General features: G+C 34.4%; 3 protein-coding genes across 6 annotated transcripts; 1 reads left to right on the top strand and 2 right to left on the bottom strand.

Annotated features, from left to right (window-relative positions):
- The first annotated feature begins 2005 nt into the window (after window positions 1-2005).
- LOC111906930 (cytochrome P450 CYP94D108) lies at window positions 2006-3846 on the top strand. Its single transcript, XM_023902716.3, has one exon. It carries the CDS (start codon window positions 2018-2020, stop codon window positions 3581-3583), a length of 1566 nt encoding a protein of 521 aa, XP_023758484.1. The 5' UTR covers window positions 2006-2017; the 3' UTR covers window positions 3584-3846.
- A 7715-nt stretch (window positions 3847-11561) lies between these two features.
- Window positions 11562-13472, bottom strand: LOC111906931 (uncharacterized). The gene is made up of 3 exons (XM_023902718.2): window positions 13316-13472; window positions 12154-12608; window positions 11562-12043 (listed from the first exon to the last, which is right to left on the bottom strand). The coding sequence occupies exons 2-3, from the start codon at window positions 12584-12586 to the stop codon at window positions 11736-11738; spliced, it is 741 nt and encodes a 246-aa protein (XP_023758486.1). The 5' UTR covers window positions 12587-12608; window positions 13316-13472; the 3' UTR covers window positions 11562-11735.
- A 325-nt stretch (window positions 13473-13797) lies between these two features.
- Window positions 13798-18781, bottom strand: LOC111906932 (autophagy-related protein 11). 4 transcript variants are annotated; one of them, XM_023902719.3, is made up of 6 exons: window positions 18626-18781; window positions 16990-18064; window positions 14996-16430; window positions 14690-14907; window positions 14387-14600; window positions 13798-14300 (listed from the first exon to the last, which is right to left on the bottom strand). In XM_023902719.3, exons 2-6 carry the CDS (start codon window positions 17946-17948, stop codon window positions 13968-13970), a joined length of 3159 nt encoding a protein of 1052 aa, XP_023758487.1. In that variant the 5' UTR covers window positions 17949-18064; window positions 18626-18781; the 3' UTR covers window positions 13798-13967. The 4 variants fall into 4 exon arrangements, with proteins under 4 accessions (XP_023758487.1, XP_023758489.1, XP_042753435.1 ...); XM_023902721.3 differs by lacking the exon at window positions 18626-18781 and adding an exon at window positions 18460-18592; XM_042897501.2 differs by lacking the exon at window positions 18626-18781 and adding an exon at window positions 18348-18466.
- Window positions 18782-25986: the final 7205 nt, after the last annotated feature.

The raw sequence follows: 25986 nt of genomic DNA, 5'->3' as shown, positions 1-25986 counted from the left end.
TCACTAATCTCTATTACTCCCCGGTGAACTATGATATGTATAGGTTACACTCACCATCACCATCACTTTGATAAGCTATTCATATGCATAGTTCAGGTTCACTAATCTCTATTACTCCCCGGTGAACTATGATATGTATAGGTTACACTCACCATCACCATCACTTTGATAAGCTATTCATATGCATAGTTCAGGTTCACTAATCTCTATTACTCCCCGGTGAACTATGATATGTATAGGTTACACTCACCATCACCATCACTTTGATGAGCTATTCATATGCATAGTTCAGGTTCACTAATCTCTATTACTCCCCGGTGAACTATGATATGTATAGGTTATATTCACAATAGATTTTCGTATGGTTAGACTTCAACTCTAATCGTTGAGCGTATATGCTTGAGTCATACAAGAATTTAGTCTGGATTGGCTTGGAATTGGTGGTGCCCGCCTCATCTCCTGTTCCTTGTTTGGTTGTGGACCTAGGGCGGACCCATTACATTCGACGTTTTATCTAACCTAAATCTTATATAACTTATATAGGCTGGACAATTATAGGGGAAATCTACGGGTAAATCTAGAATTCATCATCGCATCGTATAGGATTACTCTGTTTACACTTAATTAAGAAAATATTGGATTTTCTGGAATTCAAACTTCATCGATTTTAAGAAGGAAAATGGTTTCTACTCCAAACAAAACTCTTATGAACTCACCAACTTAATTGTTGACACTCTTTTTCAAAACTACTTGTATTCTCAGGAAATCAGTGAAACAGGAAAATTTCAGCACTTTGAGGATGGGACGATAAACCGTCAACAATTTATTTTTGTCATCATATTGTAATTGATTTTGAAACATGTAAACATACACTTTGATGTAACTCTTTCAATTATATTTATGATGGTTGTATTTACTTTGAGCACTATTATACACGTTGTTGTGATACTGTACATGAAGTCCTCCACCCCTGGACGTTTCCGCCATCCTTGGTTTGGGGGTGTGACAGTGATACCATTCGAGAATTGCACCATAGATTGATCTGTTATGTTCATCAATTAGGGTTTAGGAGACTTTGTATATGAAGGGGATGAACCATTTTGTGCACATCGTTGGAAACGAGTTTTAATCGGCTGATAACTAGTTTAGGTGCTTGTTCGGGAGGTGGGCCTGGAGAGAGAGAGAGAGAGAGAGAGAGAGAGAGAGATTTCTTAATTTTTTAATCATAAAAATAGATTAAAAATGAAATAAAAATGAAAAAGAAATACCTCAAGGGTATTTTAGTCTTTTAAGTTTTCCGAGGGACCAAAACTACAAGCAAACTACCTCAAAATGACCACCAATCCAAAAAAATCGTGGTTTGGACTAAAACCCCAAAAAAAATGCATACCACGGGGAGCATTTTTGCAATTTAGTCTTTAATAAATACTTATTTTTTAAAAATAGGTATTTCGTATACAAAAAGTTTTTATATAGAAAATATAAGATTTTTTATTCAAAAATATGTTTTTTTTTTGTATAAATATGATTATTTTTAAAGAAAAAGCATATTCGATAATTTTTTTGTAGAAAAGAAGTTGTAAAAAAAACTAAAGTTATGATGAATTCATAAAAAAATTCATAAATCTAGGCAAAAAAGGTAAATTTTTGACCAAATTAATAATAAAATTTAAAATTTTTGTCAAAAGTGTAAATTTTTTACCAAATTTCTAATAAAATTTGAGATTTGGACAAAAAGTGTAATTTTTGAAAGTTTGATGGTCTTTTGATCGGATAAAAGATTAAATTGAATATAATTATCGATTTGAGGATTTAATTGAATAAAAAAAATATAATAAATAAATCGATTATTAAATCAATATTTAAGAACTTAAACTAGGTATATAAAATATAGAAAAATAATAATAATAATAACGATTCAATGCACAATAACCTAATATAAATCTAATAAACATTCAAAAATCTAAAGTTAAATCCGCCATTCAGATCGGCTTCAAAAGTAAAAAGTATATAACGAATGGAGCTCCTTCGTACTCCAATCGTAAACATGGATATTATCTCTCTCCAATCCCTGATTCTAGTCTTCCCGATATTTTTGTTCATCTACTATTTCTTCTTTCTTCACCCAACAAAATCCAAATCCACCACTCAAATCGGCTTCAAAAATTACCCATTACTAGGAACCCTCCCGGAATTTTTCGTAAATCGCCACCGTTTTCTTGAATGGAGCACCCAAGTCCTCTCCCAGTGTCCAACCAACACCGCCGTCTTCAGCCGTCCTGGAAAAATCAATGGCGTGCTAACAGCCAACCCTGCAAATGTCGAACACATGCTCAAAACCAACTTTGACAACTACCCAAAAGGAACCAAGTTCATGTCACTCCTTGAAGACTTTCTCGGCCGCGGTATCTTCAACTCCGACGGCGAAGCGTGGAGGGCACAGCGTAAAACCGCCAGTTACGAGTTCAACACTCGCTCCCTTCGGAATTTCGTGATGGAAACAGCCGCCGTTGAGTTACATACCCGATTCGTTCCGGTTCTTGAACGAGCTGCGGATGTGAACAAAGTTATTGATCTTCAAGACCTTCTTGAGAGGTACTCTTTCGATAACATATGTAAGGTGGCATTCAACGTGGACCCCGGTTGTCTCGCCGGCGACGGAACTTCTGGTAGTGAATTCATGAAAGCTTTTGAAGAAGCTGCGACGCTTAGTTCCGGGAGATTCATGTATATTCTTCCAGGTTTATACAAAATCAAGAAACTGTTGAATTTTGGTTCGGAATTTAAGTTGCAAAAATCAATAGCCACCGTTCATAAATTCGCCGACGATATCATAAAGTCGAGAATGGAGGAAAGGAAAGAAGAAACCGACGAGGATTTGTTGTCCCGCTTCATGGGTAACTCGGAATACTCACCGGAGTTTCTCCGGGACATTGTCATAAGCTTCATATTAGCAGGTCGTGATACGACGTCGTCAGCTCTCACATGGCTCTTTTGGATTTTATCTTCACATCCCAAAGTAGAGCAAAAAATACTCGACGAATTGAAAGCTATCCGGCTTAGCTCAGGCGAAAGTCGCCAGGATTTTTACAGTTTTGACGATCTCCGGCAGATGCATTACCTGCATGCGACAATCTCTGAGGGATTACGGCTGTTCCCGCCGGTGCCTGTGGACACAAAGTCTTCCCTTAAAAACGATATCATGCCAGATGGGACGTTTGTCGCAGAAGGATGGTTCGTTACATATAACACATACGCAATGGGAAGGATGAAGAGTGTTTGGGGGGAGGATTGCTGTGAGTTTAGGCCGGAGCGGTGGCTGGAGGAGGAGGAGAACGGCGGAGGAATAATGGTGTATAGACCTGAAAATCCGTTTAAATTTCCTGTGTTTCATGCCGGACCGAGAATCTGTTTAGGGAAAGAAATGGCGTATACTCAAATGAAGTTGGTGGCTGCGACGATCATTGAGAGGTTTCAGGTGGAGGTGGTGAAAGTGGTGGAGGAGAAGAATCCGCCGGAGCATGTATTGTCGTTAACGATGAGGATGAAAGATGGGTTAAAGGTGAGAATCAAGAAAAGATGAAGGGGGTAAATGGGCGATACGAGTGGGTGTTGACTGTTGAGTGGATGATAATATGATATTGTGGTATACAAAAACTTCATACACGTTATGTATAAATTACTCTCTATATCTGTCACTAATACTAGTTAAGTTTCTCTTCGTAATTCACTAATATGTGTAAGTGTAACTACCATTTCTAGGTTATTTACATACATATACACGTATACTGTAATTAATACAAGAAGTTTATTAATAGAAAATGATTGAATGTCACATATCATAAATACGACAATAGGAGAATGTGTTAGATATTTAAAGGCTTCAAGAAAAAGATATTTATGACGAACTACATGTTTGAAGTAATCATAATAGAATGAACTAGCTGGTTTTCATTTTGAAGAGAGAAAAGGAGAATGTGTTGGATATTTAAAGGGCTTCAAGAAAAAGATATTTAAAGGTTTGAAGTAATCATATTTCTTTTGAGTAAATTACACAAATGATCCCTATGGTTTAGGGTAATTTACGTGTTTAATTCCTAATTTACTTTTTTAACTCGGAATGTCTCTTCTGTGTGTTTTTGTTACGCGTTTGATCTCTGTCTTACCTAAAAAGACTATTTTGCCTTTGATTTTTTAATTTATTTAAATAAACACACCTTAACCTCACCCCTCTCACCTTACCTTAGCTAGCCCACCATTATTTCCTATTTAAATAATAGTCTTTTTAGGTAAGATAGTAACCAAGTGCGTAACAAAAACAAACAGTATGGATCAAGCACATAACAAAAACAAATAGTAGGGACCTTTCGAGTTAAAAAAATAAGTTAGGGACCAAGTATGCAAATTACCCCAAACCATAGAGACCATTCGTGTAATATACTTTTTTTAAGAGAGAAAAGAAAGCGATTTATACACATACTTGTTGATTTCTACGAAATAATGATATGTTTTTTTGCATGGTTGTCAAAATCGCAATCCTGATCGTAGGATCGTACGATCGTATGATCCTTGGTATGAAAAACGATTCGGATTGTAAAATGATCGTATTTAGGGTAGGATCGTAGGATCGAGATCCGATGCGATCCTACCTTCCCTTGATTTTTTTTTTCTTTTTGCTTTTGCAAATGAATTTTTTTACCATTTTATGTCTTTTACCCTTCATCAATTTAGCATTTATCATTTTGTATTGTGGTTTATAATTAATATTTTGAAGTTTTTATAACTTTTAAACGGAAAATTGAATGTTTGAAATATTTTACATGATTAAAAATTATAAATTAAAATTATATTTTATTTTGTAGGATTTTAGGATCTTGATCCCGATGTTACGATCCCGATCTTGCAAACCCAAAAACAATACTAGATAGGATCCGATTTTGACAACCTTGTTTTTTTGTAGTAATATTATATAATCTTTTAAAACATAATTTTTTATATATAAATAAAAAATGTTGCTTTCCAAAAAAAAGTATGAAGTATACTGAACAAGATTGATGTGTTCAAAGCTATATTGAAAATAAATCATTAGTTTTTTAATGTTTCAAAGTGACATGAGGTGACAAGTGACAACCATATTCGATTATTATTGTCCCGACAAATAAATTCCAATCACCAATGGCCAAATCACATGCATACAAGCTCATTGGATCCAATTCATGAGTTATTTGTTGAATCAAGGCAGAGTCGATACATCACTTGCTTTTGTCTTGCAATTTTATGAAAACAACTTAGCTGGGATGAGTGGAATAGCTCTTCTTTTTTTTATAATGGTTCTTCTTGATATGTAATTGTTGATTTGTAAACTCTGTTTGACCTTGTTCTTTTTCTGCCCTTGCTCTGCTCCTTGCACATATCAATATATGGCCGTTTAAAAAAAAAAAAAAAAAAAAAACTAGTGCGACTTGGTGAATCTCACTATGTTATCTTTTTTTTTCCCCCGCTTTTTGAACTGCTAACGTACAATTTTTTCTAATCCTAATTTTAAATTTACATTTTTTCTTATTGAACCTTCAACATTGATTAGTATGTAAATGAATGTTTTCTTAAAAGTGGTTTTTATTATGGGGTTTCGTTTAAATTTTGGTTCCTTAGCTTTGTTAGCTTCTAGTTAGGACACTATCAGGTTAACATTTTACCTTTATTTTATAATTTTTTAAGATTAATTTATATTATTATTATTATTATTATTATTATTATTATTATTATTATTATAAACCCAACCTCAACCCACCAATTCACCTTCATCATATGCGCACAACCTTATCTTCTCCCCCTTCCTCTTTAGGAGAGTGTCTTTGTCTAATCTTTGGCTTCTCCGGTATCCATCCACATCGTCCCATTTGTTACATTATACAAATCACCAACCTTCACAACATCCTCCAAATACATTCAGTGAAGGCCTTTGATTATTATAAGGGTTAACCCATTTTTTGTTCTCTAACTTCAAGTTTTGGCGACAAACATGGGTTGTATGTTTCATGTAGCAACCCAATAAGCATTGGTTTCCATTTCTAAATGTTATAGCAAATTTGGAAGTGCAACGTAGATATCTAAAATCCCAATTATTTGCTTCCCAATGCTTATTACCCGTATTTGATAAAAATTGACTAACAACATGTAACATTTGGATTCATTGAGGTATTTAAAACTAATGTATTTTGGATTTTGGCCGGTACCACGTCGTGGTGAAGGCATCCCACGACGTGGTGATGGCCGATGTATCGCGAGTTTTAAACAGCCGCCACGGTGTGACGGTCTATGGCCACAGCGTGACAGTTGTTTAATGAGAAACCCTAATATTCGGGGTTTGCACCCTATTTAAGGGAATGTGATGACTAGGGTTGCTCACCCTTAACCTCCATCACACTCACTTAGCCTCTAAGCAAACCCTAATCTTCATTTTTGCTCTCTATGCTACTTGTGTTGATTTTGAGGAATTAGAAGAAGAAGAATGTGACTTCTAGTACTGGATTCAGCAAGCAACTCTTCTCACCATCTTATTGTGCATCTTCTGGACTCTTGTAAGTCCCCAAGTTCCAAGCTTTTTGGTTTGTTGTGCATAGATCTAGGTTTCTATGTCTTAATCTTCATGTCTTTGGTTATTGAGTGGTGAGATCTCATAAAGTTTGCAACTTTATGAATCTCATAAAGTTTGCAACTTTATGAATCTCCATGTCATTTTGGGCCTTTGATACTTTGGATCTGGAGTAATATTGAGTTTTAGTATCATGCATGGAAGATTTGGCCAAAAACTCTCATTTTGACCTAATAGAGTCCAAGACATGCATTAGACATGCATTAGACATGCATGTCGAGAAAGTAAGGATTTTTATGTTGTTATTTGATGTTAGAAACGTTCTGGAAATGGGGATCTAGTAGTCTTCAAGAGAAAGTGCTTAATAGGCTAAGCCAAGTTATGTTTTTGCCCTATTTAGATCTAGAAATGGGATCTCTATCCCTTAGAGAGTCTAATAGGATAAAGTTGGAAACTTTATCCAGTTGGATCGTAGAATGGACCAGATCTAGGCTTTGGAGGTCTTAAGATCAAGGAAATCGACTTAATCTATTAAGTTGTTAGGAGCCCAATGCCCACGACGTGGCCTAGGTCTTCGCGACATGGCGGCTGGTCTGAGACTCGCCTGTTTTGTCATTTTGTGGTCGCGGCGTGGTCAAGGATGGCCACAGTGTGACGACCCTTTGTAGTTGACCTTGACTTTGACCAAGTTTGACTTAAGGGTATTATGGGTATTTTGAGTTGTATTTGAGATTGATCACTATTTGATGAATAGGTGACGGGTAGAGCTGATATTCGAAGCAGAGACTTATTCAACAATTTGTTTAGACAAAGAGGTGAGTTTTCTCCTCATTGTACTTGTAGGTTGAAGGCACCAATGCCAGCCCACCAGGTTATGTATCCTGATATATAAGATGATATTATGCTAGTTATATGATAGATTAGTAAATCTATATGATTACCTGTATTTGTTATATATGTGTTTATGTTTATCTGTTGTATATGTCGATATATTGTGGATGGGTTGAGGTGGTTCTGCTTTGTGTTGAAGGCCAAGATACTCGAGGCGGTCCGGATAGGCTGTAAGCCTTGCAAGGTGGTCCAGGGGCCGAAGGCCCGTAGAGCGGTCCAGATAGGCTGTAGGACCTACGAGGCGGTCCAGTCAAGCTGAAGGCTCATATTTACATGTTATTGTTTGTTATGTTGTGTGATGGTACTTTGGGGGAACTATAACATCCGGTCTTAGTTACGCATTTAAATTCAAGCCAAACTTCATATTTTACCCTTGGACTCGGCGAGTTGGAGCCCCAACTCGCCGAGTAGGATCGACTCCGCGTGGGGGACTAAGTGACCTACTCGACGATTCAGAAGACCGACTCGGCGAGTAGGGCCTCCATTCCAGCCTCCATCACCTCCAGAGCATTAATCTCGAAACCCTAATCCTCCATAAGCAAATTTGAGCTTTCTTGGTTATTTTGAGTGTTATTTGGTGTATCTTGAAGCTAGTGAAAGAAGTGAAAGATAGAAGACTCAAGGGAGAAGGAGTAAATCCAGGAACTACACCCCATTCGCCATCTTTTCTGGTAATCAAGCTTCTAACTTGATTTTCTTTCTCTTAGATCTATTTGCCCCCATATTAAGAAGATTTTGGCTCAAAAACCTTGGTCCTTGGTGTTGGGACATCCCAAGTGGTTCATATCTCAGATCTAGGTCCTAGGAAGGGTTGCATGGCATAAAGGTGAAACATTATGACCATGAGAACCCCCAAGCATCTTGTAGACCTCATTTTGGGTCTTTTGAGCTTAAGGACCCATGCAGGGACGTAAAGCTCTTAACTTTACATATTATATCAACCCTTAGAGGCCAGATATACCCCTTGGATGAGATGAGCTCAACAGAAATCGAGTTTATGGTCAGGGACTTTAGGGGACTCGGCAAGTCGTTCTTGGGACTTGGCGAGTCAGGGATTGGTTCCCCAACCCTTGCTGTTTCTGAGGAATCTGGTTGAGTCTAGAAGGGGGACTCAACAAAATGGACGTGATTAAGGACCTGGAAATCATCGGACTCGGCGAGTGTAGGAGCAACTCGGCGAGGCCAAGGCAATCTTCCAACCCATGAAGACGGACTCGGCGAGTTGTTCTTATAACTCGGTGAGTCATAGATTGGACACGTTCATATGATGAAGATGAACTCGGCGAGTCGGTTGAAGATAGTCCTGATGTTATGGTTGAAGGAGAACTTGTCGAGTTCTATCTAGACTCGACGAGTAGAGTCGAGGATGGAGTCATTTCGTAAGGATAGGGACTCGACGAGTCAAGTCAACTAGAGGTTGACTTTGACTAGGACGTTGACTTTGGCTAGGGGTAAAATGATCATTTTACCCTAAGAGTTGTTATCAGTTTTTGACTAAGTGTCCTTATGGAATTCATAGACGGGGAGTCAACGGAACAGCAGACAGGGATTTCTCATTCGGATTTTAGTAGACAGTCAGCTTTACGAGGTGAGTTTTCCTCCAGTAGGAACGGGTCTAAGGCACCAACGTCGGCCCGTTTAAGTAGTTATAGTATGACGGGGTTAGCCCGATGCAGTTCATATGTTTCCGGACTTCGGTCCAATGTCAGGGCAGTCCCGAGAAGTAGTTACGTATGCGTGATGTCTTTGTGATTCATGCATGTTATATGTTGTATGTTATATGTTATGTGTTATGTGTATCGGGCATCGGCCCGATGCAGGGGCAAACCCGATGTATGTTAGTTTATATGCTATCAGTTATGTGTTCCGGGGCAAGCCCAATGTATGCTAGTTTGAATGATATATGTTATATGTTCCGGGCTTCAGTCCGATGTCGGGGCAAGCCCGATGCAGATTATGTGATTTTATTATCTGTTTATGATATATGTCATGATGTGTATGCGTTGGGGCAAGCCCGATGCCGGGGTGAGCTTGATGCCCGATGCGGTCGAATGTCGGGGTGAGCCCGATGCCGGGCAGGAGTCCGATGTCAGGTAAGCCAATGTCAGGATTCGTCCCGATGCAGTTGGGAGTAGTCCCAGAGTATTGTTATTTTGATATGTTAATTGTATGGTATGTGGTAGTTTGGGGAGCTCACTAAGCTTCGTGCTTACAGTTTCAGTTTTGGTTTCAGGTACTTCCGGTAGCAAAGGGAAGAGCTCGGGATGATCGCATGACACACACCACAGTCTTCAGCCTGGGAGTTTACTCTAATATTTTGATATGATATTTGACATAAGATTTGATATGTGATAGATATTATGAGATTTTGAAACACATGGTTTATGATTTTATACTTTGGCAATGATATTAATGGTTTTGATAATGCTTTAAAAACGAAATTTTTGGGTTGTATTTTTTGGATGTTTCAGGAACTTACTGAGCTTTGGCTTACCGTTCTAGGTACTTCAGAGGATCATGGGAAAGCGAAGACATGATCGTGCATATCTTCATGTTTTTATGATATTGGATCTTGGGATACTTTGAATATGATTATACTTTTGAAACAATGGTTTTTGTAAACAGTTTATGGTTAATGGGTTGTTTTTGAAATATTTAAATTTCTATAATTTTTGGGATGTTACACAATACTTACTACATGGGCAATATTAGGACTTGTGCACAACATAGAATACAACAAACTTCCAACAGTTTAGACATATGGAACTTGATACATCTATTTAATATCATTCTTGGAAGAGGATAAATCTATATCTAGTAAAAGGTGAACTAACCGACGTAGCTTTATCCATATTGAATTCGTAAAACAACTTCTCAATGTATTGATTTTGTGACATGTGCAACTTTTTGGAAGCTATATATTATTGAGTGTTATGAATGCCAAGAATACGTTTTGCTAACCCTAGCTCGTTCGTAACCAAAGATTTGCTTAATTTTCTTTGTGATATGATATTTATCTATGCATTCTTGCCAAAAATTAACATGTTATTAACATATATCAATAAAATGATCAAGTCGTTATCACCAAGTCACCAATCCTGTATAAGAAACAACATCGATTTAAAGTAGTCTTTTGGTAGTCTTTCTCCCTATGACTGGCTCAAATTTCTTATACCACTATCTTAGTGATTGCTTAAACTTGCAGAGAATTTCTAAAGTCTAGACACATAATATCCTTGCCCTTAACATGAAAACCTTTAGGTTGCTCCATGTATATATCATGATTTGAGTCACCATAAAGGAAAAGTCTTTAACATTCATTTGCTCAACCACAAGATCAAGGCTAGCAGTTAAACCAAGAATCACACACATCTTTATGGTTGAGAAAAAATATTATCAAAATCAATACTCTTTTTTTAACTAAACTCTTTTGACCGTCAATCTAGCTTTGTGCTCAGAACATATTCTCTCCAACCTTCAATTCGTAGACCCATTTGTTGCCTAACACCCTAAACTAGTGTCATTTTATGTACTTTAATACGACAATAAATACTATACAACTTTTTGTTGGTCCCCATTAAATGTAACTACTGATAATAATATTAACGGTAAGGAGGGATTAAATACAATATTCAAGGTCTAACAATAACTATTAGAAAATCTTAGAGCTTAGCATACAAAATTTGTTGCAGAACACCTTGTAGGAAAACTTTTGAATATATTCCCAAAAAATACAACTCCTTCACACGCATCCTTGTTTAACATCCTTACAAGTATGATTATATGTAATAGAAAAATATAAAGATCATGGTAATGGGTGTGATGTCTATGCTGCACTCCCTTAATCAAGTCACGAAAAATAGTTTTTAATGCCTTCATACTCGAGTGACAATTAAGTAGTCCTAGGTTTCATATTTCCATACATTATATTTCCATATTTATACCCTAAACTTAATATTTCCATACATTTTAATCTTCTATATATGGTACAAAATCTTGCATGTACCCTAGCCATATATATTCACACATCGCATATATAACAAAACAAATCAAACACCCCCAAAAGGCCAAAACAAAATAAAACATCCAAAACCACATTTAAGTCTTCAAAATCTACAAACAAATCTATACGTGAAAAAATGGCACATTATCAATCAAACATGCCACTTGTAGTGTTTATATACTCTCTATCACCTACACTAAAAACAATTGGATCCCTTCACCAAGAAGAAAATGACTAACTTCTCCTTCAAGCTATCCTTGAACACAAAACACAAATGGGATCACCCGATTCTTCATCATGTGCTCCATTCTTCAAGCATTCAGTATGGAAAGCATGCCCACATCCCAAAATATCAACAATAGGAAGAAGAGGAGGTGCACGTTCATCAAAATAACCTAAATCAACACCACCATCATCATCGTCATCACCATATAAGGAATCTTCATTATATTCAGATTCTTCATCATCATCAGAATCAGATTCTAATGCAGAAGAAAGATCCTTGTTGCATAATACACAGATCTGTCCACAATGCCCACTTCCCAGTTCATAACCTATGATTTGAGAGCATAGTTTCAGTCAATCAACTGAACCCTAAACCCACATAAAATAAATTCCAATGATGTTTTAATAAAAAAAGAAAAAATGTATCTTTTGGACATACCTTCCCATCTGATATGATAAACTGGATCATGGAAGAATGGTTCCAATTGACTAGAAGAAGGTTGATTCTTGTCATGGTCAGCCATGGATGTAGTTAAAGGTTTTTTACTTCCAATATCTGTAATTGGGAATGGAGGAATTTTTGGATAAGTTCTTTTGAGTTCAGTTTCTGAAACTACCCTCCTCTGTATAACAGGTGAAGAATCTTTAGAACCATTCTTTTTTGGGGTTTTCTTATTTTGGGTAACCTTTGAAGCCTTTTTTCCTTCGGTTTTTTGAACTTTATTCCTCAGATTATAAGTTGGAGGACCCATTGAACCTTCAGGTTTTGGATCTTTACTCCTCAAATTGTAAACAGATCTCTTTTTACTTGTCTTTGAGTCATCCTTCCCACCATGCTTATCTCCACAAGACCCTTCTCCCAGTTTCTCCATGGTTGTAGTCCTGAAGAAAGCACTGCATGGATGTGCTATAGATGTTACAAATGAACTTATAGACACATATCAGATACTTATAGCAGCCCATTGAAATAAATAAACTAGAAATATAGTGTCATATTAATCAGCAACTATACCTAGCTATGGTTCATTTTTATCATTTTTCACAATTCTCCATCCTCATTATCAACATTTTCATTTCATTTCATATCAAGTAAAAAGGACCTAAAACCAAAATGTCGCAGAGTGACAAGAATTTGACCTTAAATTGGGTAACGATGATACACTTGATATAACAATGTGAGCAGAGATACATGGTATCCTGCACAAATTATATGGCAAATCCGAAGTGTAAGCTAATTCAAACTCCCATGCGCTCAGCACAATTAGGCATAAGTTTAGGTTCATTATCAATTGAGGTAAGGAGAACGTGTACCTAAATGTGCAATAAAGATTCGTTTGTTCTACTTCTGTGAAATGAAAGATGAAACGTGCAATAAAAGACGCTAAAAATTGCTGCAAACCCTAGCTAGAATTCTCGAGTTACGCGGTACAGACAGAACAGAATACGTCACTCTCTTTATAGTAAGTTACAATTGATCGTTTATCGTACAAGCAATTCAAAACCCGAAAACACGATGAGAACCATCGACAAATTCACAAACAAACAAACCCTAATTTTCCGATCCTAATTTAAAAATCCGCAGATAATGAATAACAACTCACCGGATAAATTAGAGAATCAAAACCAAATATCGATGTAGAAGGGTCAGGAAAGAAAACATCGGCGAATCAACAGATGGATTTTCGTAAAGTTGGGGAAGAAATTGATCGAGAAATTTCAAGACTGAGAGAGAAATGAAGAGGTTTCTAGGGCTTTGACGCTATTTATAGTTTTCCATCCTGTAGGCCCGGCCCGATATAATTTATTCATTTTCAAACAACAATCATTGGGCCCAACAACTTGTAAAGATTTTAATTTTCTTGTCTTTAAAAAGAAAACATTTATTCTTGTAATGACGCAACTTTTTTTTTTATTATGTTCTTTAGATTATTTCTATTTCCGACAAATGGCAATTTCATCATCTATTTAATACTAGTAATAAATTATACGTCAAAAACAGCTCTATTTTCATAAATATTTTGCGTTACTTTTGGCCTTTTAAAGATATAAAACATTATGTTACGAAACAAACGACATCAAAAGATAATATATACAAAGTTTTTTATATAAAGAGAGAATTTATATACAAATAAGTGGGAGAAAGCGATCAAACATAAAATTTCCATCAACAAGTCAAGTAGTATATATATATATATACACTTCCTCCCGCATCTTTCACATTTCTTCCATCATATCTCCACCGGACATCTTAGATCAGGAAGCAGCGGCAGGTGGCGGGGGAACGGCGGTTTCCGGCAACATCGCCACCGTGACAACAAAAAACTCACACCCAACTGCTAAACCATACGGGTTTCCATCACCACTATTAACCTCCTTCACAGTTTGTCTCTCAATATGCACAATCTGGCCCACAATATAGGCGGGCTGCTGGCGGCTGTTGTCGGCATACAAGGCGGCTGATTCTTGAGAAAGATAGTAATGATTACAGTTCCTGTTTATTGCTTTGTAGTAGCCGGATTTATCAAGCACAAATGCAGCAATTTCATGGAGCTCTAAACGCCCAAAAGATATCTTTTCCTTGTTAGCCTGGTTCAAAAAGTAAACCAAAGTTTTATTATTCGAGTTTATTACTATAAGTTAAAATATTGACAAGAAAAAAATTAAAACGTAACCTGTTTTTCGGATTGATGTTTGATGTATAAAGTGTTGACTAGTTCTTTCTTTTCTTCCAACTCTTTTGTAAGCTGTTCGTGAGATGCCTCGGCTTTTGTGAATTGATCAATAAGCTCGGCTCGATGTCGTGTTAAAATACCGACTTTTTTAGCGAGCACGTGAACACATTCGCGGAATTCAGCAGTACCATCATCCCCATTTTCGTTTGCAGAACTGAGAATTTTATATTAAAAGAAAAAAATAAAATAAATAGGGTTATATTTAAGCCAAACGGTTTAGATAAATGTGAAATTTTGACTTACGTGGCAAGAGATTGAGCTAAAGAATTGAGTGAGTCAGCAAAACCAGCTATGCCACCTGCTGAGACACATGTTTTAAGACGTTCGAAAAGGCTGCGAACTTTTAAGGTGGACCCACGCAATGCGTTATACTCGGATGCTCTTCTATCCGCTGCACAAAGATGAGTTTGAGCCTCTTCTCGTGCTTCATGAAGACAATTCTCTAAATGTGCACAATTCATCTGCAAAATTACCAAATTTTTTTTTTTTTTTTTTTTTTTTTAAACAAAGCATAAAATTTGGAATTAGGTTATATTATACCGACATTACCTGAGATTCATCTAGAAGCTTCCGGCTAATTTCCAAATCCCGACCAAGCTTTCCTACCTCCTCTATTGCAGCCTGAAGTTTAGCTTCGACTTCAGTCAACTCATTTGACTTTTCTTCTAGAAGATTCTGCAATTCCATCACACGATCCCTAATCTTGCCATGTTCATCTCCCTCACTTTTCGGAAGTTGTACCATGTTGTCAGCCGTCGAGCTTCCAACCAATGGCATCCCGACATCTGGCGCCTGTACCTCTTTCTCGTCTTTTTCATTCACATCACGATGTGGGTCCCGCATGGACGAATCCAAATGAGGATTCAAGATTCCCGATGAATTATAACCAAATGAACCCTCATCCATATGAGCTTCCCCATCACCTGAAATCTCAGATTTCCCGATTGAAAAGGAATCATTTTTATCGAGTTTATTTTCTTCTAATAAATACTCATCAGATAACCTTCCTTCCAATTCCTTTATCCGTTTTTCATACAACTCGAACTGAATTTGTTTCTCTTTTAAAATCGATTCCAATTGTTTCCCGTATTCATCTTTCAAACGTAACGCCTCAGCTGTCTTTTCCGCCCCATCTTTCAGTAAAATGTCCATTTTACCCTCGTCCCAACATTCAGCTTCTACATCCATGGGGTAAAAACAAAGCATGGCTATACAAGAAGCAAGTTCAGCTTTCAACTTTGCATTCTCAACTTCCATTTTACTTGTCCCCGAAATCCCAATAAAGTCCTCAGGTTCATCACACTCATCATTTCCATCCACAGAACTTTTAAAAGAAAACCCACCCAACTCCACAGGGGAAAAACGGTCCAAATCCGAAATATCAAGATCCAGTAAATTCCCATCAAACGGGGCTACATTCACATCACATGTACTTGGCATATCATACAACCCCATTAATGCTAAAACATCTCTCGGGATATATAAACTATGAATTTTAATAAATTCTTCACGTCTCCTAACTTCAGAATCCCGTTTATTTGCAAGCCTTTCTGCCAGCTGTCCAGCCATTCCCATATAAAGTTTCATTGATGCCTTTCTTCTTACAATTTCAGCAAGACACGCACGATATGCGGGCCCTATCCCACGAACAATTTTTAATTGCTCAAATTGAACATTTTGGCGATTTATTGCTTCATTGAAAACCGAAAATTTGTACCTAACATCTCTTATTGTGTACTGAATGTATGCAATTTTTTGCATGTATTCGTGTACGAAAGTATTCATTTCGGATTTTTTTTCTTTGCAAAATGCAAATAGATTTGAAATAGCGCGCTCACATGAATGCATTTTTGGAAGATGGTTTTTTTCATGGCCCTCGTACATGGGGCCCAATGCTGACACAGCATCGTGGGGTCGGAGGGAATTGGAGAGTTGACTGGTCAAACATTCATCTACGAGCTTCTTTACCATGGCGACATCTTTGCTGCATTAATTTGCATCCAATATCAAACATGAGAATGTTTTAATCGTAAAATGGAATGAAAACAAGAAATTGAATCTTTAAAACCAAAAGCGGACTTTTTGAGGGACAATTTTCAAAACCAAAAATTGGGTCCTTTTGAGGATGAATCTTTATAAAGAAAAGTTGATAACTTTTTGGGGGAAAAAGGAAATATATTTATTCTATTTGGTGTCCCTTTTGTTATTACTATTCCATGTAACAAACGTTTTGTTTCTAATATTCAAGGTATAATTACAAACAATGCAACAAAATCCACTTTAAGATGTCCGATAAAAATTGCAACATTTCCCTTTGGAGAAATTTTCATGTTGAATTTACGTATTTGCGAGTTCCTCATAATGCCATTAACTAAGTTCACCAAATACCCCTATGTTGTTATCATTGAAGGGTAGTTTAGGCATTTAACTAACATCAAAACTTTGTACAAAAAAACTAACACATAGATATCTTGAAAATTTGCCAAACTAAATATATATCTACATGTAACAAGTTACATAGTAGAAAATTAGAAATTACTGACCTCAAGGCTTGCATTATGCTTTTCTGCTCATTTATATATTGTCTATGCTCCTTGATAGTTCTTTCAAGATCTCTATTAATAATAGAAGCTTCACTAGAGAACAAAAGTTCAGTACTACCCTTTAGCTCTCTAAATTCTTGCTTAAAATCACCAACTTTAATCTCAAACTGCCTGTGAGAATTACCACAATCCTCCACCATTTTTCTCAAACTTTCTTCCTTAACAAAATCCGATAAACACCTGCGATTATCACTCTGTAAAGCAGGAAGAAGTTTGACATTCCTTAATCTCTCCAAATCCCTCCAAAAGTTCACCAACAGATTCGAATGTGACCTTTGCTGATGAGAATAACGTTTCACAAAATCATTGTAGTTATGGAGGATCATCTTATAAATATGGTCCAAATTACCCCTGGCAATTTCCAATGCCTTTTCTTGTACCCTTTGCTCCCTTGAAAGCCGCTCACAGGTTTCATATTTCAAAAGGGTACGTCGGTAAATTGCATCTCCTAGCTGATAATGGTACCTGAATTGTATTTCATATGAAGGTAATGCTTTTAGAGCAGGATCTGAAGCTTCATCTAATGGGTGAGGTTCATGGGAGGATGATGATGGTTTTGCAGGGTTTGGGTGGATATGATCAGGTGCTTCGAGGTGCACTGGTTGTGGTGGGGTTGAATTTGTACGCATTTTGGCTCTATTAAACAAGAACACTTCTCTATCATCTGAAGGGAGTTTGTATGCAGAAAGTGGTTGTTGGGGTTCTAATTTCATGTCTAGATATAAAAGAAGTTGATCGTTTAAGGGTATCCCTGAAAGTGATTCGAGGTACCTTTGAACAGCTTCAACAAGGGTATATTCGTCACAATTGAGATCAAAAGAATGGCCATTTTCGGCAATATGAACTATAAGCTTTCCCCTTTGTACAACCCCTTCCGAACCACCGCCAATTGAACTCATCTTCTCCGAATGATTTCCAAACTCAATCAGAAATCATGAATTAGGGAGTTGAAAAAGACGAATACGCCCTCACCGAATTGGATAACATCCAGCTATTGTTTTACCATGAATAAAATCTGCAAGGCGATTTAAGTTCAAATCTTAATTAAACCCTAAAAAATCAACACCCACCAATAAAATCCAGAAAAGTAATGTAAACTCCAAAAAGAGAAAAAATCCAACGAAGTTATTGTGAAAAATAAAAACCCTAATACTCACCAACCAGAAAGATTCTGTCAAAAGAACCCTAACTTTATGGAAATTAAAACTCAAACCTTCCAAATTGTAAAGAATCGGACTGATTTAGAAAAATAAACGAATACCCAGAAACAGAAAATGAAGAAATTGAATGAACTATACTTATATACACTAGGATTCCAACGATGAATTTAATGAAATAGCAGTGCGATAAATAGAGGGAATGCAATCGATAACGTGAAGCCAAGGAAGAAAACAGAACAAAAGGAATTACTTCGAATTTGGCCAAGAAAAAACAAGTCTATCACGAAACACTTTCTCTTTAATAATATCTTAAAATTGTATGAATAAAATAATGAAATTGTGTGATCGTTCTTCTTCTTGGGGAGAATATTATTATTAAATACGCAAGGGTGTCAATCAGTCAGATAGATAAGAACCTTCTCAGAAGAGTAACCCACAAGGCACAGCACATAGAAAAGAAAGAAAAAAGTTTGATCCTTTCTGTATCTTTATCTTTTCTGTTCTTCCTCCACACCCACAATAAAGTCTTGGAAGAACAGAAGATTTAATCAAGCAGCCTTGATGGTTTATATGCATATGCATATGTATGTGTATGTGTATGTGTATGTGTATGTGTCATATGTGTGTAAATGTCATAAATTCGACTATTTTTACTTTTACCCTTTGTGGTTTTCTTGTAACTATTTCGTCGTTTCCTATTGCGATGGGTTTTGGTTGATGATCATCCTTTTTCAATCATGGTTGTTAAAATTTTGTTTGGATTTGAAAATTGATGCCTTGTCTTTCAGAATATATGTCGTTGAGGTCCCTTGAAACTTTCATTTTCAGTTTTGTTTTACAATTTGTAAATTACAGAGTTAATTTTAATATTTTTATAGTTTACAATATAAGATAATGAAAATAAAATACTTTGTCTTGTGGTATGGAACTATTGATTGATTAAAGTTACAATGGAATAAAATGCTATTAAGAGATGGGAGAACATATATATATATATATATATATATATATATATATATATATATATATATATATATATATATATATATATATATATATATATATATATATATATATATATATATATATATATAGGGGAGAGTTCAATTGAGAAAAAAAAAATGTTGACAATGGGGGAATTATTCTCAGTCACTCATTTATTTTTGCCGCAAAAACATCCGTCGTATCAGCGAAAATGGGAAAAGAATAGACATGTGTTTTCCAAAAAAAACATATTTCCTTAAACAATGCTAATCATTACCTTAATATATACAAAAACATAGTCTTTTTCATTTTTTTTAATTTTTAAGAAGCTATTTTTATCGAAAAATTATTTTAAATATACCAAAATTCATGATTTTTTATTCTCTACAAATTGACATCCATATTGATATAGTTTTAAAATAAAATTAAAAAAAAATTATTTTCAGCTATCGTTATTCATAAGTGAATAAAAATGAATCAAGTTTTTTCTACGCTACATTCGTTATTCACTTATGAATAAAAACTATGATTAATTTTTTTTTTTACATTTTAAGTATCATTCATATATGAATATAGCATATACTAAACATAGTATATTCATATTTAAATATTAGACGATTCATTCACTTGTGAATATTACATTACATAGTATATTCACTTGTGAATACTAGATGGTATATTTATGAATATTAGATAATATTTTCATATCTGAATATTACATAGTATTACATGGTATATCACATATGAATGATACATAGTATTCACTTGTGAATATTAGATGATATATTCACCTATGCATATTACACAGTATATTCACATATGAATATTATAATGTGTTTTCACAAATATATATATATATATATATATATATATATATATATATATATATATATATATAATTTTTATATGTTATTCACATATGAATAACATACAAACTTGCATATTCGTTTTTTTTGTTTTAATAATCATATACTGATTCAAGCGAGCAAACATATTCATATATGAATATAACGTGGTAATTTAATTTATGCATTTCATCAAACAATTGGAGTGCATACAAGTTAACTATTTAAAAAATGTTAAAAACATCAAGTTATCAATTCCAAATCATCATATACTTCCGATTTCGACTTCAGATGCGACACCTATGTCTGATCGATTTCTCATTTTGATTTTGATTTCCGAAAATCCGATTGGGAACCTGTGAGTACCAATTCTGAGTCCTTCAATGTCGACCGTGACTGCGAGTCAAGAACTCCGATTCCAATTTCATGAACAGCGAAGAAATTCCGATTCCAACTGATTTCATTTGCGAATCTGAGAAATTCTAGTTCCAAACTTTAACAAATCGATGAAATTGATGAATTTGGGTTGCAAATTTGTCTTGAACGACGAACCTCCCATCTACGAATATTGATGATTGATTAACACTGGATGGCATTGATGATGGTTTAGTTGAAGAAATTTGGATAATTTTTGAAGGTTGGAGGAAAAATTTTGAGGATGAACGAACTGTTATCGAATTCTCTATAGTTACGTATTTGACATTGAAGGTTATTAACATATTTACAAGTTTGTCACCGTGTCTTTTTATGCTTAGATAAATGAGTGGTTGAGAATGATTCCTCCATTCTCAACTTTTTTTTATTTTCTCAATTGAACCCACCACTATATATATATATATATATATATATATATATATATATATATATATATATATATATATATATATATATATATATATAAAATGGTGTTTTTCATTCTTGATTTAGTTTAATCATATATTAGAATTATAAATTTATTTATTCATATAAATATAAATGAGTTGTACATTTTTACTAACATGCGATTTTGATCATTTTCTTGTTTTGTACCTTGAGTCACAAGTTTACAGCTTAACTACCGATCTTTAGTAACATTAAAGTTGATAATTATTCATTAAGTCAGATCTTATTAATTTAATGTTTGATTGAGTTAAATATTACTTTTTACCAAACCTAATAAGAGGGATATAGAGGTCATAAGAAAGAATTAGACCCTGTTATTTATGATATCAAACGGTTTAATTATGACTTAATGAACCACAACCTCTAGACCTAATAAAGAAATATCAAACAGTACAGCTTAATTAAGGATCTTTGGTGATGATTATTGATAAATTTGGCATTACTTATGCATCCATGTGTGTTACACACGTGACTAATTAAAAAGGAAATTAGATTTTTAATAACTAATTATCTGATTTCAGATATTGCTGGTTAAACAAAAAGGAAATATATGTGTTGACAATAGTCAAAAGCATTAAGAACTTTTTATGGCTTTTTAATGTTTTCTTTTGTGCAAACTTTTGTCGATTGCAACAAATGCTTCAGCAGAAACCAACTCTATGTATTTGACTCCTGAAATATAATGTTTAAAGGCAACATAATACAACTTATTTACGTTTGTTTTTTAAATTAAAGAGTAACAAGAAAAGAGAAAGATTATGAGGATGAAATGACTATTTTGTATCCTTAAATATGGCTACGTTTTAGCACGTAATGAGTTTAGCAAAATCTTTGATAGAATCAATTGTTTGAAAGGAATATATTTTGGTCAAACTATATTATAATGCAATTATTGAACTGCTCATAAGTTTAGGGACATTTTTGTACATTAACAAAGATATTTATTGCACAATTTTTTGTTAGTTTTAAGAATAGTGACATATCGTTGCAAATGACACATGATAGAATCGCGTGATACACAAATGACAAACCTAATAAATAGCTGACAGATGCATAAAGGGTTTATCTCTTAACAATTAACTATCTTATATTTAGATTTGACAAAATTACAAAAATGGTCCTTATGGTATGCAAATTTTTGGAGTTTTAGTCCAATCATTGAGTTTTTTGGATTCATGATCTTTTTGGAGTGCTTTGTATGTGAAAATAATCCCTCTAAACATTGAAATGACTATAATACCCTTGGGGTATTTATTTTTCATTTTTCTTTCATTTTTTTAAATTTAATATTTATTTATTTATTTTAACAATTAAAAAAATAATAGAGGGCCTCTTTCTCTCTCTCTCTCTCTCTCTCTCTCTCACTCTCACACGCACACACACACAACTCGTCGCGTCCCTTCAGCCCATTTCTCATTCAGACATTTTTAAGCTACCCCAAAGCTCCAAATTGCAGATCTAACTTCCTAGGGCATGGTTTCCACGTAAAGTTGCAAACTTTATGTACATGCATGGTCCTAAATCCCAAAACCAAGCTAAGGGAAAGTTTTAAACCAACGAGATAGGCCAAAGCTTGTTAAATTTGATAGCTTTATGACTATAGGGACTTAGAGGAGTCCAGATCTGAAGTTACAACTTCAGATCATGACCAATACCCAAAATGCTTCACAAATATACTAAAAATGGCCTTAAACTCAAGAAAAATAGGATCTAATGCTACATAGATCAAGGTAACAGCTTGTTACCTTCAAATGGATGCCCAAACGTTGTAGATGATGGATCTACAAGCTCCTTCCCGTTCCAAGTTTCTCAACCTTCAAACTTCTTCAACAAAATGCACCAAAAGCACTCTTTTAGTCTCGCAAGCACAAGGAAGCAACAAATAAGGGCTAGGGTTTATGGGTAATGAAGTGGTAAGGGAGGCCACAAGAGACAGATTAAGTCCTTTATATATGGTGCAAACCCTAAAAATTAGGGTTTCATTCTCCAGCTCCTACTCGTCGAGTCGGGGTCCTCCAACTCGTCGAGTAGACCTCATAAATCATGCAACTTGACCCGCTTCTACACGACGAGTTGGGGGCAACCAACTCGTCGAGTAGGTCTACGTATATGACTTTAAGCTTTTAAATTTTACACATGGGAGTTGGGTTGTTACAATCCTTATGTATCAACATCAACATGAGAGGTGATGACATGCTTGGAATTAAATGGGTTGAAAGCTTGAACTCAATGCAAGGTTGGCATGCGATTAACAGGACTATATATTGCTTTGTGAGTACATAACTATAGGTCTCTAGATCACTCAGTGACAATGGATTATGTATATAATAATTATACATCATAAGAATAGGGCTTTAGATAACAAATGTGAGTGTGTGCAGATACACGTTACTAGACCATTGCATATGATGTTGGTAATTTTATTTTCCATTTTAGTTCCTTATTGGACCATTTATCATTGAGTTAAGTTGGGATGATTAGATTAATTAAAATCTTAATGGGCCAACACTTTCCTTTGGCTTAGTGTATAACAAAATTGATTGACTAATATAAATATAGGTATTTAGAAGAGGTATTACAGATTTATGCATTGAAAAGTAACAATATCTATATATCTATTTATCTATATCTTTATCTTTATATATTTATAAATTCTATAAAAGATATCCAAATGAATGTGCTTCAAGTTAGGTCATATCCTTGCACCATATTCATTTGAAACCTACATAAACTTTAATTTTCGCCTAATTAATAACAACCACTAAGGAGTTTTCTAACTTATGATAGTTAAGGGCACCAAGGTTCTCAAAATCGGGATCCTACCTAGGATCGTTTTTGGGTTTGCAAGATCGGGATCGAGATCCTAAGACCCCACAAAATAAAATATAATTTTAATTTATAATATTTAATCATGAAAAATATTTCACACACTTAATTTTTCGTTCAAAAGTTAAAACAAAAAAAAAACTTCAAAATATTAGTTATAAGTCAATATAAAAAATGATAAATGGTAGATTGGTAAAGGGTAAAAGACATAAAGTGGTAAAAAAATTTCATTTGCAAAAAAAAGAAAAAAATCATGGGAAGGTAGGCTCAGATCGGATCTCAATCCGACCTACGATCTTACGATCCTACCTGCGATCCTACCCCAAATACGATCCTTTTACGATCCGGATCGTTTTTCATACTTAGGATCCTACAATCAGGATCGCGATATTGACAACCATAAATGGCACTAATGGCATATATATATATATATATATATATATATATATATATATATATATATATATATATATATATATATATATAGTATTTTATAACCCGTGAGAATCACGGTTATATAATTAGTTAAACTTTTATATTAAAAAATCAAAATTATTAATCTTTTATTCAAATAAATTAATACTTAAGAAATATTTTTTTAGTTATATAAAATTATAATTATTGATTTAAATAAATACGTGAAGTTATATCACCTTATAATCTGTATTAATTATACTTTAATTTTTAATCTAATATTACTAATTTAATATAATTAAAATGAAAAAAATTTAAATTGGTGAATTAATTACTAATTTAATGTAATTAAAATGAAAATTTTAAAATTTGAAATTGATAATTTGAAATTGATAATTAATAGGTTGACAAGTGGCATGATATATGACATATAATATTAATGAGGAGTTCTAATAATATGACACTTGTTAATAGGAGAATAAACTTATTCATTTATTAAAATAGGAAGAAAGATATATATATATATATATATATATATATATATAATTGTCTTTTTTAAACAAATTTCAAAAATGTTCCCTATGGTTTACTAAATGTCACGGATTCAGTCCCTTTATACTTGAAAAGATGAAAATGCCCTTACAAATTCAGTCTCTAACGGCTAAAGACTAACGGTGTAAATTTCAAAAATGGTCCCTGTGGTTTACTAAATGTCATGGATTCAATCCCTTTATACTTGAAAAGACGAAAATGCCCTTACAAATTCAGTCCCTAACGGCTGAATACTAACGGTATTAGTAAAAAGGGCCATCAGTGTAAACAAACATATATTATATAGCTGTGTAGCTCAATTTCAGCCAATCAATTTGAAAATTTGGATAAAGGGTATAAAGGTATATTCCGTTATTAATTAATCAATTAAATTAAAATTAGCGTCTATAATTTTGGTAGCTGACATTAGATTGAATCCTATATTTATGGTATTAATATGTTTTTCATGCTTCATCAAATTCATACGCCACCAGTTGGGTCATTGTTCATAGGCCCGACAATATTTATCTCCTCTCCTTATTTCATCACAACCAGAGTAGTAAAAGCATACCACGCCACCAATAAACCATTATATTTAAGAAATTTAGAATAATGGTTGTTAACAGGGCTTGGTAATAAAACAATTCCCTCTTGTGTGAAATTTCTAGGGTTCTAAAAAACCCTATGATGGAAAAAATCTCCTATAATTTGAAGCCCTATCACGATATTCTTCAAATTGCTCTCGTTGTCATTTTCTTCAATTCATCATTCCGTCTACTTTGATTTGTTCATCAGTAAAAAAAAATGAAATTCTTCCTCCGATAGAAAGTATGTAGAACAAAAGAACACCTTGCCACCATCAAAATCACTGAAACTGATATCACAGATGGATGACAGACAAGAACGGTCCCTTCCAAGTGTTAATTTGTAATGTTTCTGGTCACTTTCTATGGTACGTTTCATTCAATCCCTAATCTTAGTAACATATTCATCATCTTTTTATGATGCTTAATGATTAATATTACGTAAAGCGGCTAGGTACTTACAGTTTGATTGAAGGTGTATCGTGGATGGGTTTTAGGTTTATTTGGTTGTGGGTTTTGGTTTTAGTGTTAATTTCTTTTAAGTGTGTTTTTATGTTTCTTTAACAGTGTGAAATTCTTTTTGAGTGTGTTATTGATTTATGTATGATATATATTGTTCTTTAGTATTTTTTTTGTTAAACATCTAATTGTTTAAGTATAGGATGTCAACATCTGCAACAGTAGAATAAAAGAAGGATGGTCTAGATCAAT

Source organism: Lactuca sativa, chromosome 8 (genome assembly GCF_002870075.4).
Source record: "Lactuca sativa cultivar Salinas chromosome 8, Lsat_Salinas_v11, whole genome shotgun sequence".
Lineage (NCBI taxonomy): Eukaryota > Viridiplantae > Streptophyta > Magnoliopsida > Asterales > Asteraceae > Lactuca > Lactuca sativa.
This window is presented reverse-complemented; position numbering and strand designations above follow the sequence as displayed.

Excerpts from the sequence above, each read along its gene's own strand:
- LOC111906930 (XM_023902716.3), top strand. The coding sequence starts at position 2,018 with ATGGAGCTCCTTCGTACTCCAATCGTAAACATGGATATTATCTCTCTC.
- LOC111906931 (XM_023902718.2), bottom strand. The coding sequence starts at position 12,586 with ATGGAGAAACTGGGAGAAGGGTCTTGTGGAGATAAGCATGGTGGGAAG. Across the intron at positions 12,044-12,153 it reads TTATCATATCAGATGGGAAG|GTTATGAACTGGGAAGTGGG; the intron begins GTATGTCCAAAA and ends CTCAAATCATAG.
- LOC111906932 (XM_023902719.3), bottom strand. The coding sequence starts at position 17,948 with ATGAGTTCAATTGGCGGTGGTTCGGAAGGGGTTGTACAAAGGGGAAAG. Across the intron at positions 14,908-14,995 it reads AGCTTCTAGATGAATCTCAG|ATGAATTGTGCACATTTAGA; the intron begins GTAATGTCGGTA and ends GTAATTTTGCAG. Across the intron at positions 14,601-14,689 it reads TTAGCTCAATCTCTTGCCAC|TTCTGCAAACGAAAATGGGG; the intron begins GTAAGTCAAAAT and ends TAAAATTCTCAG.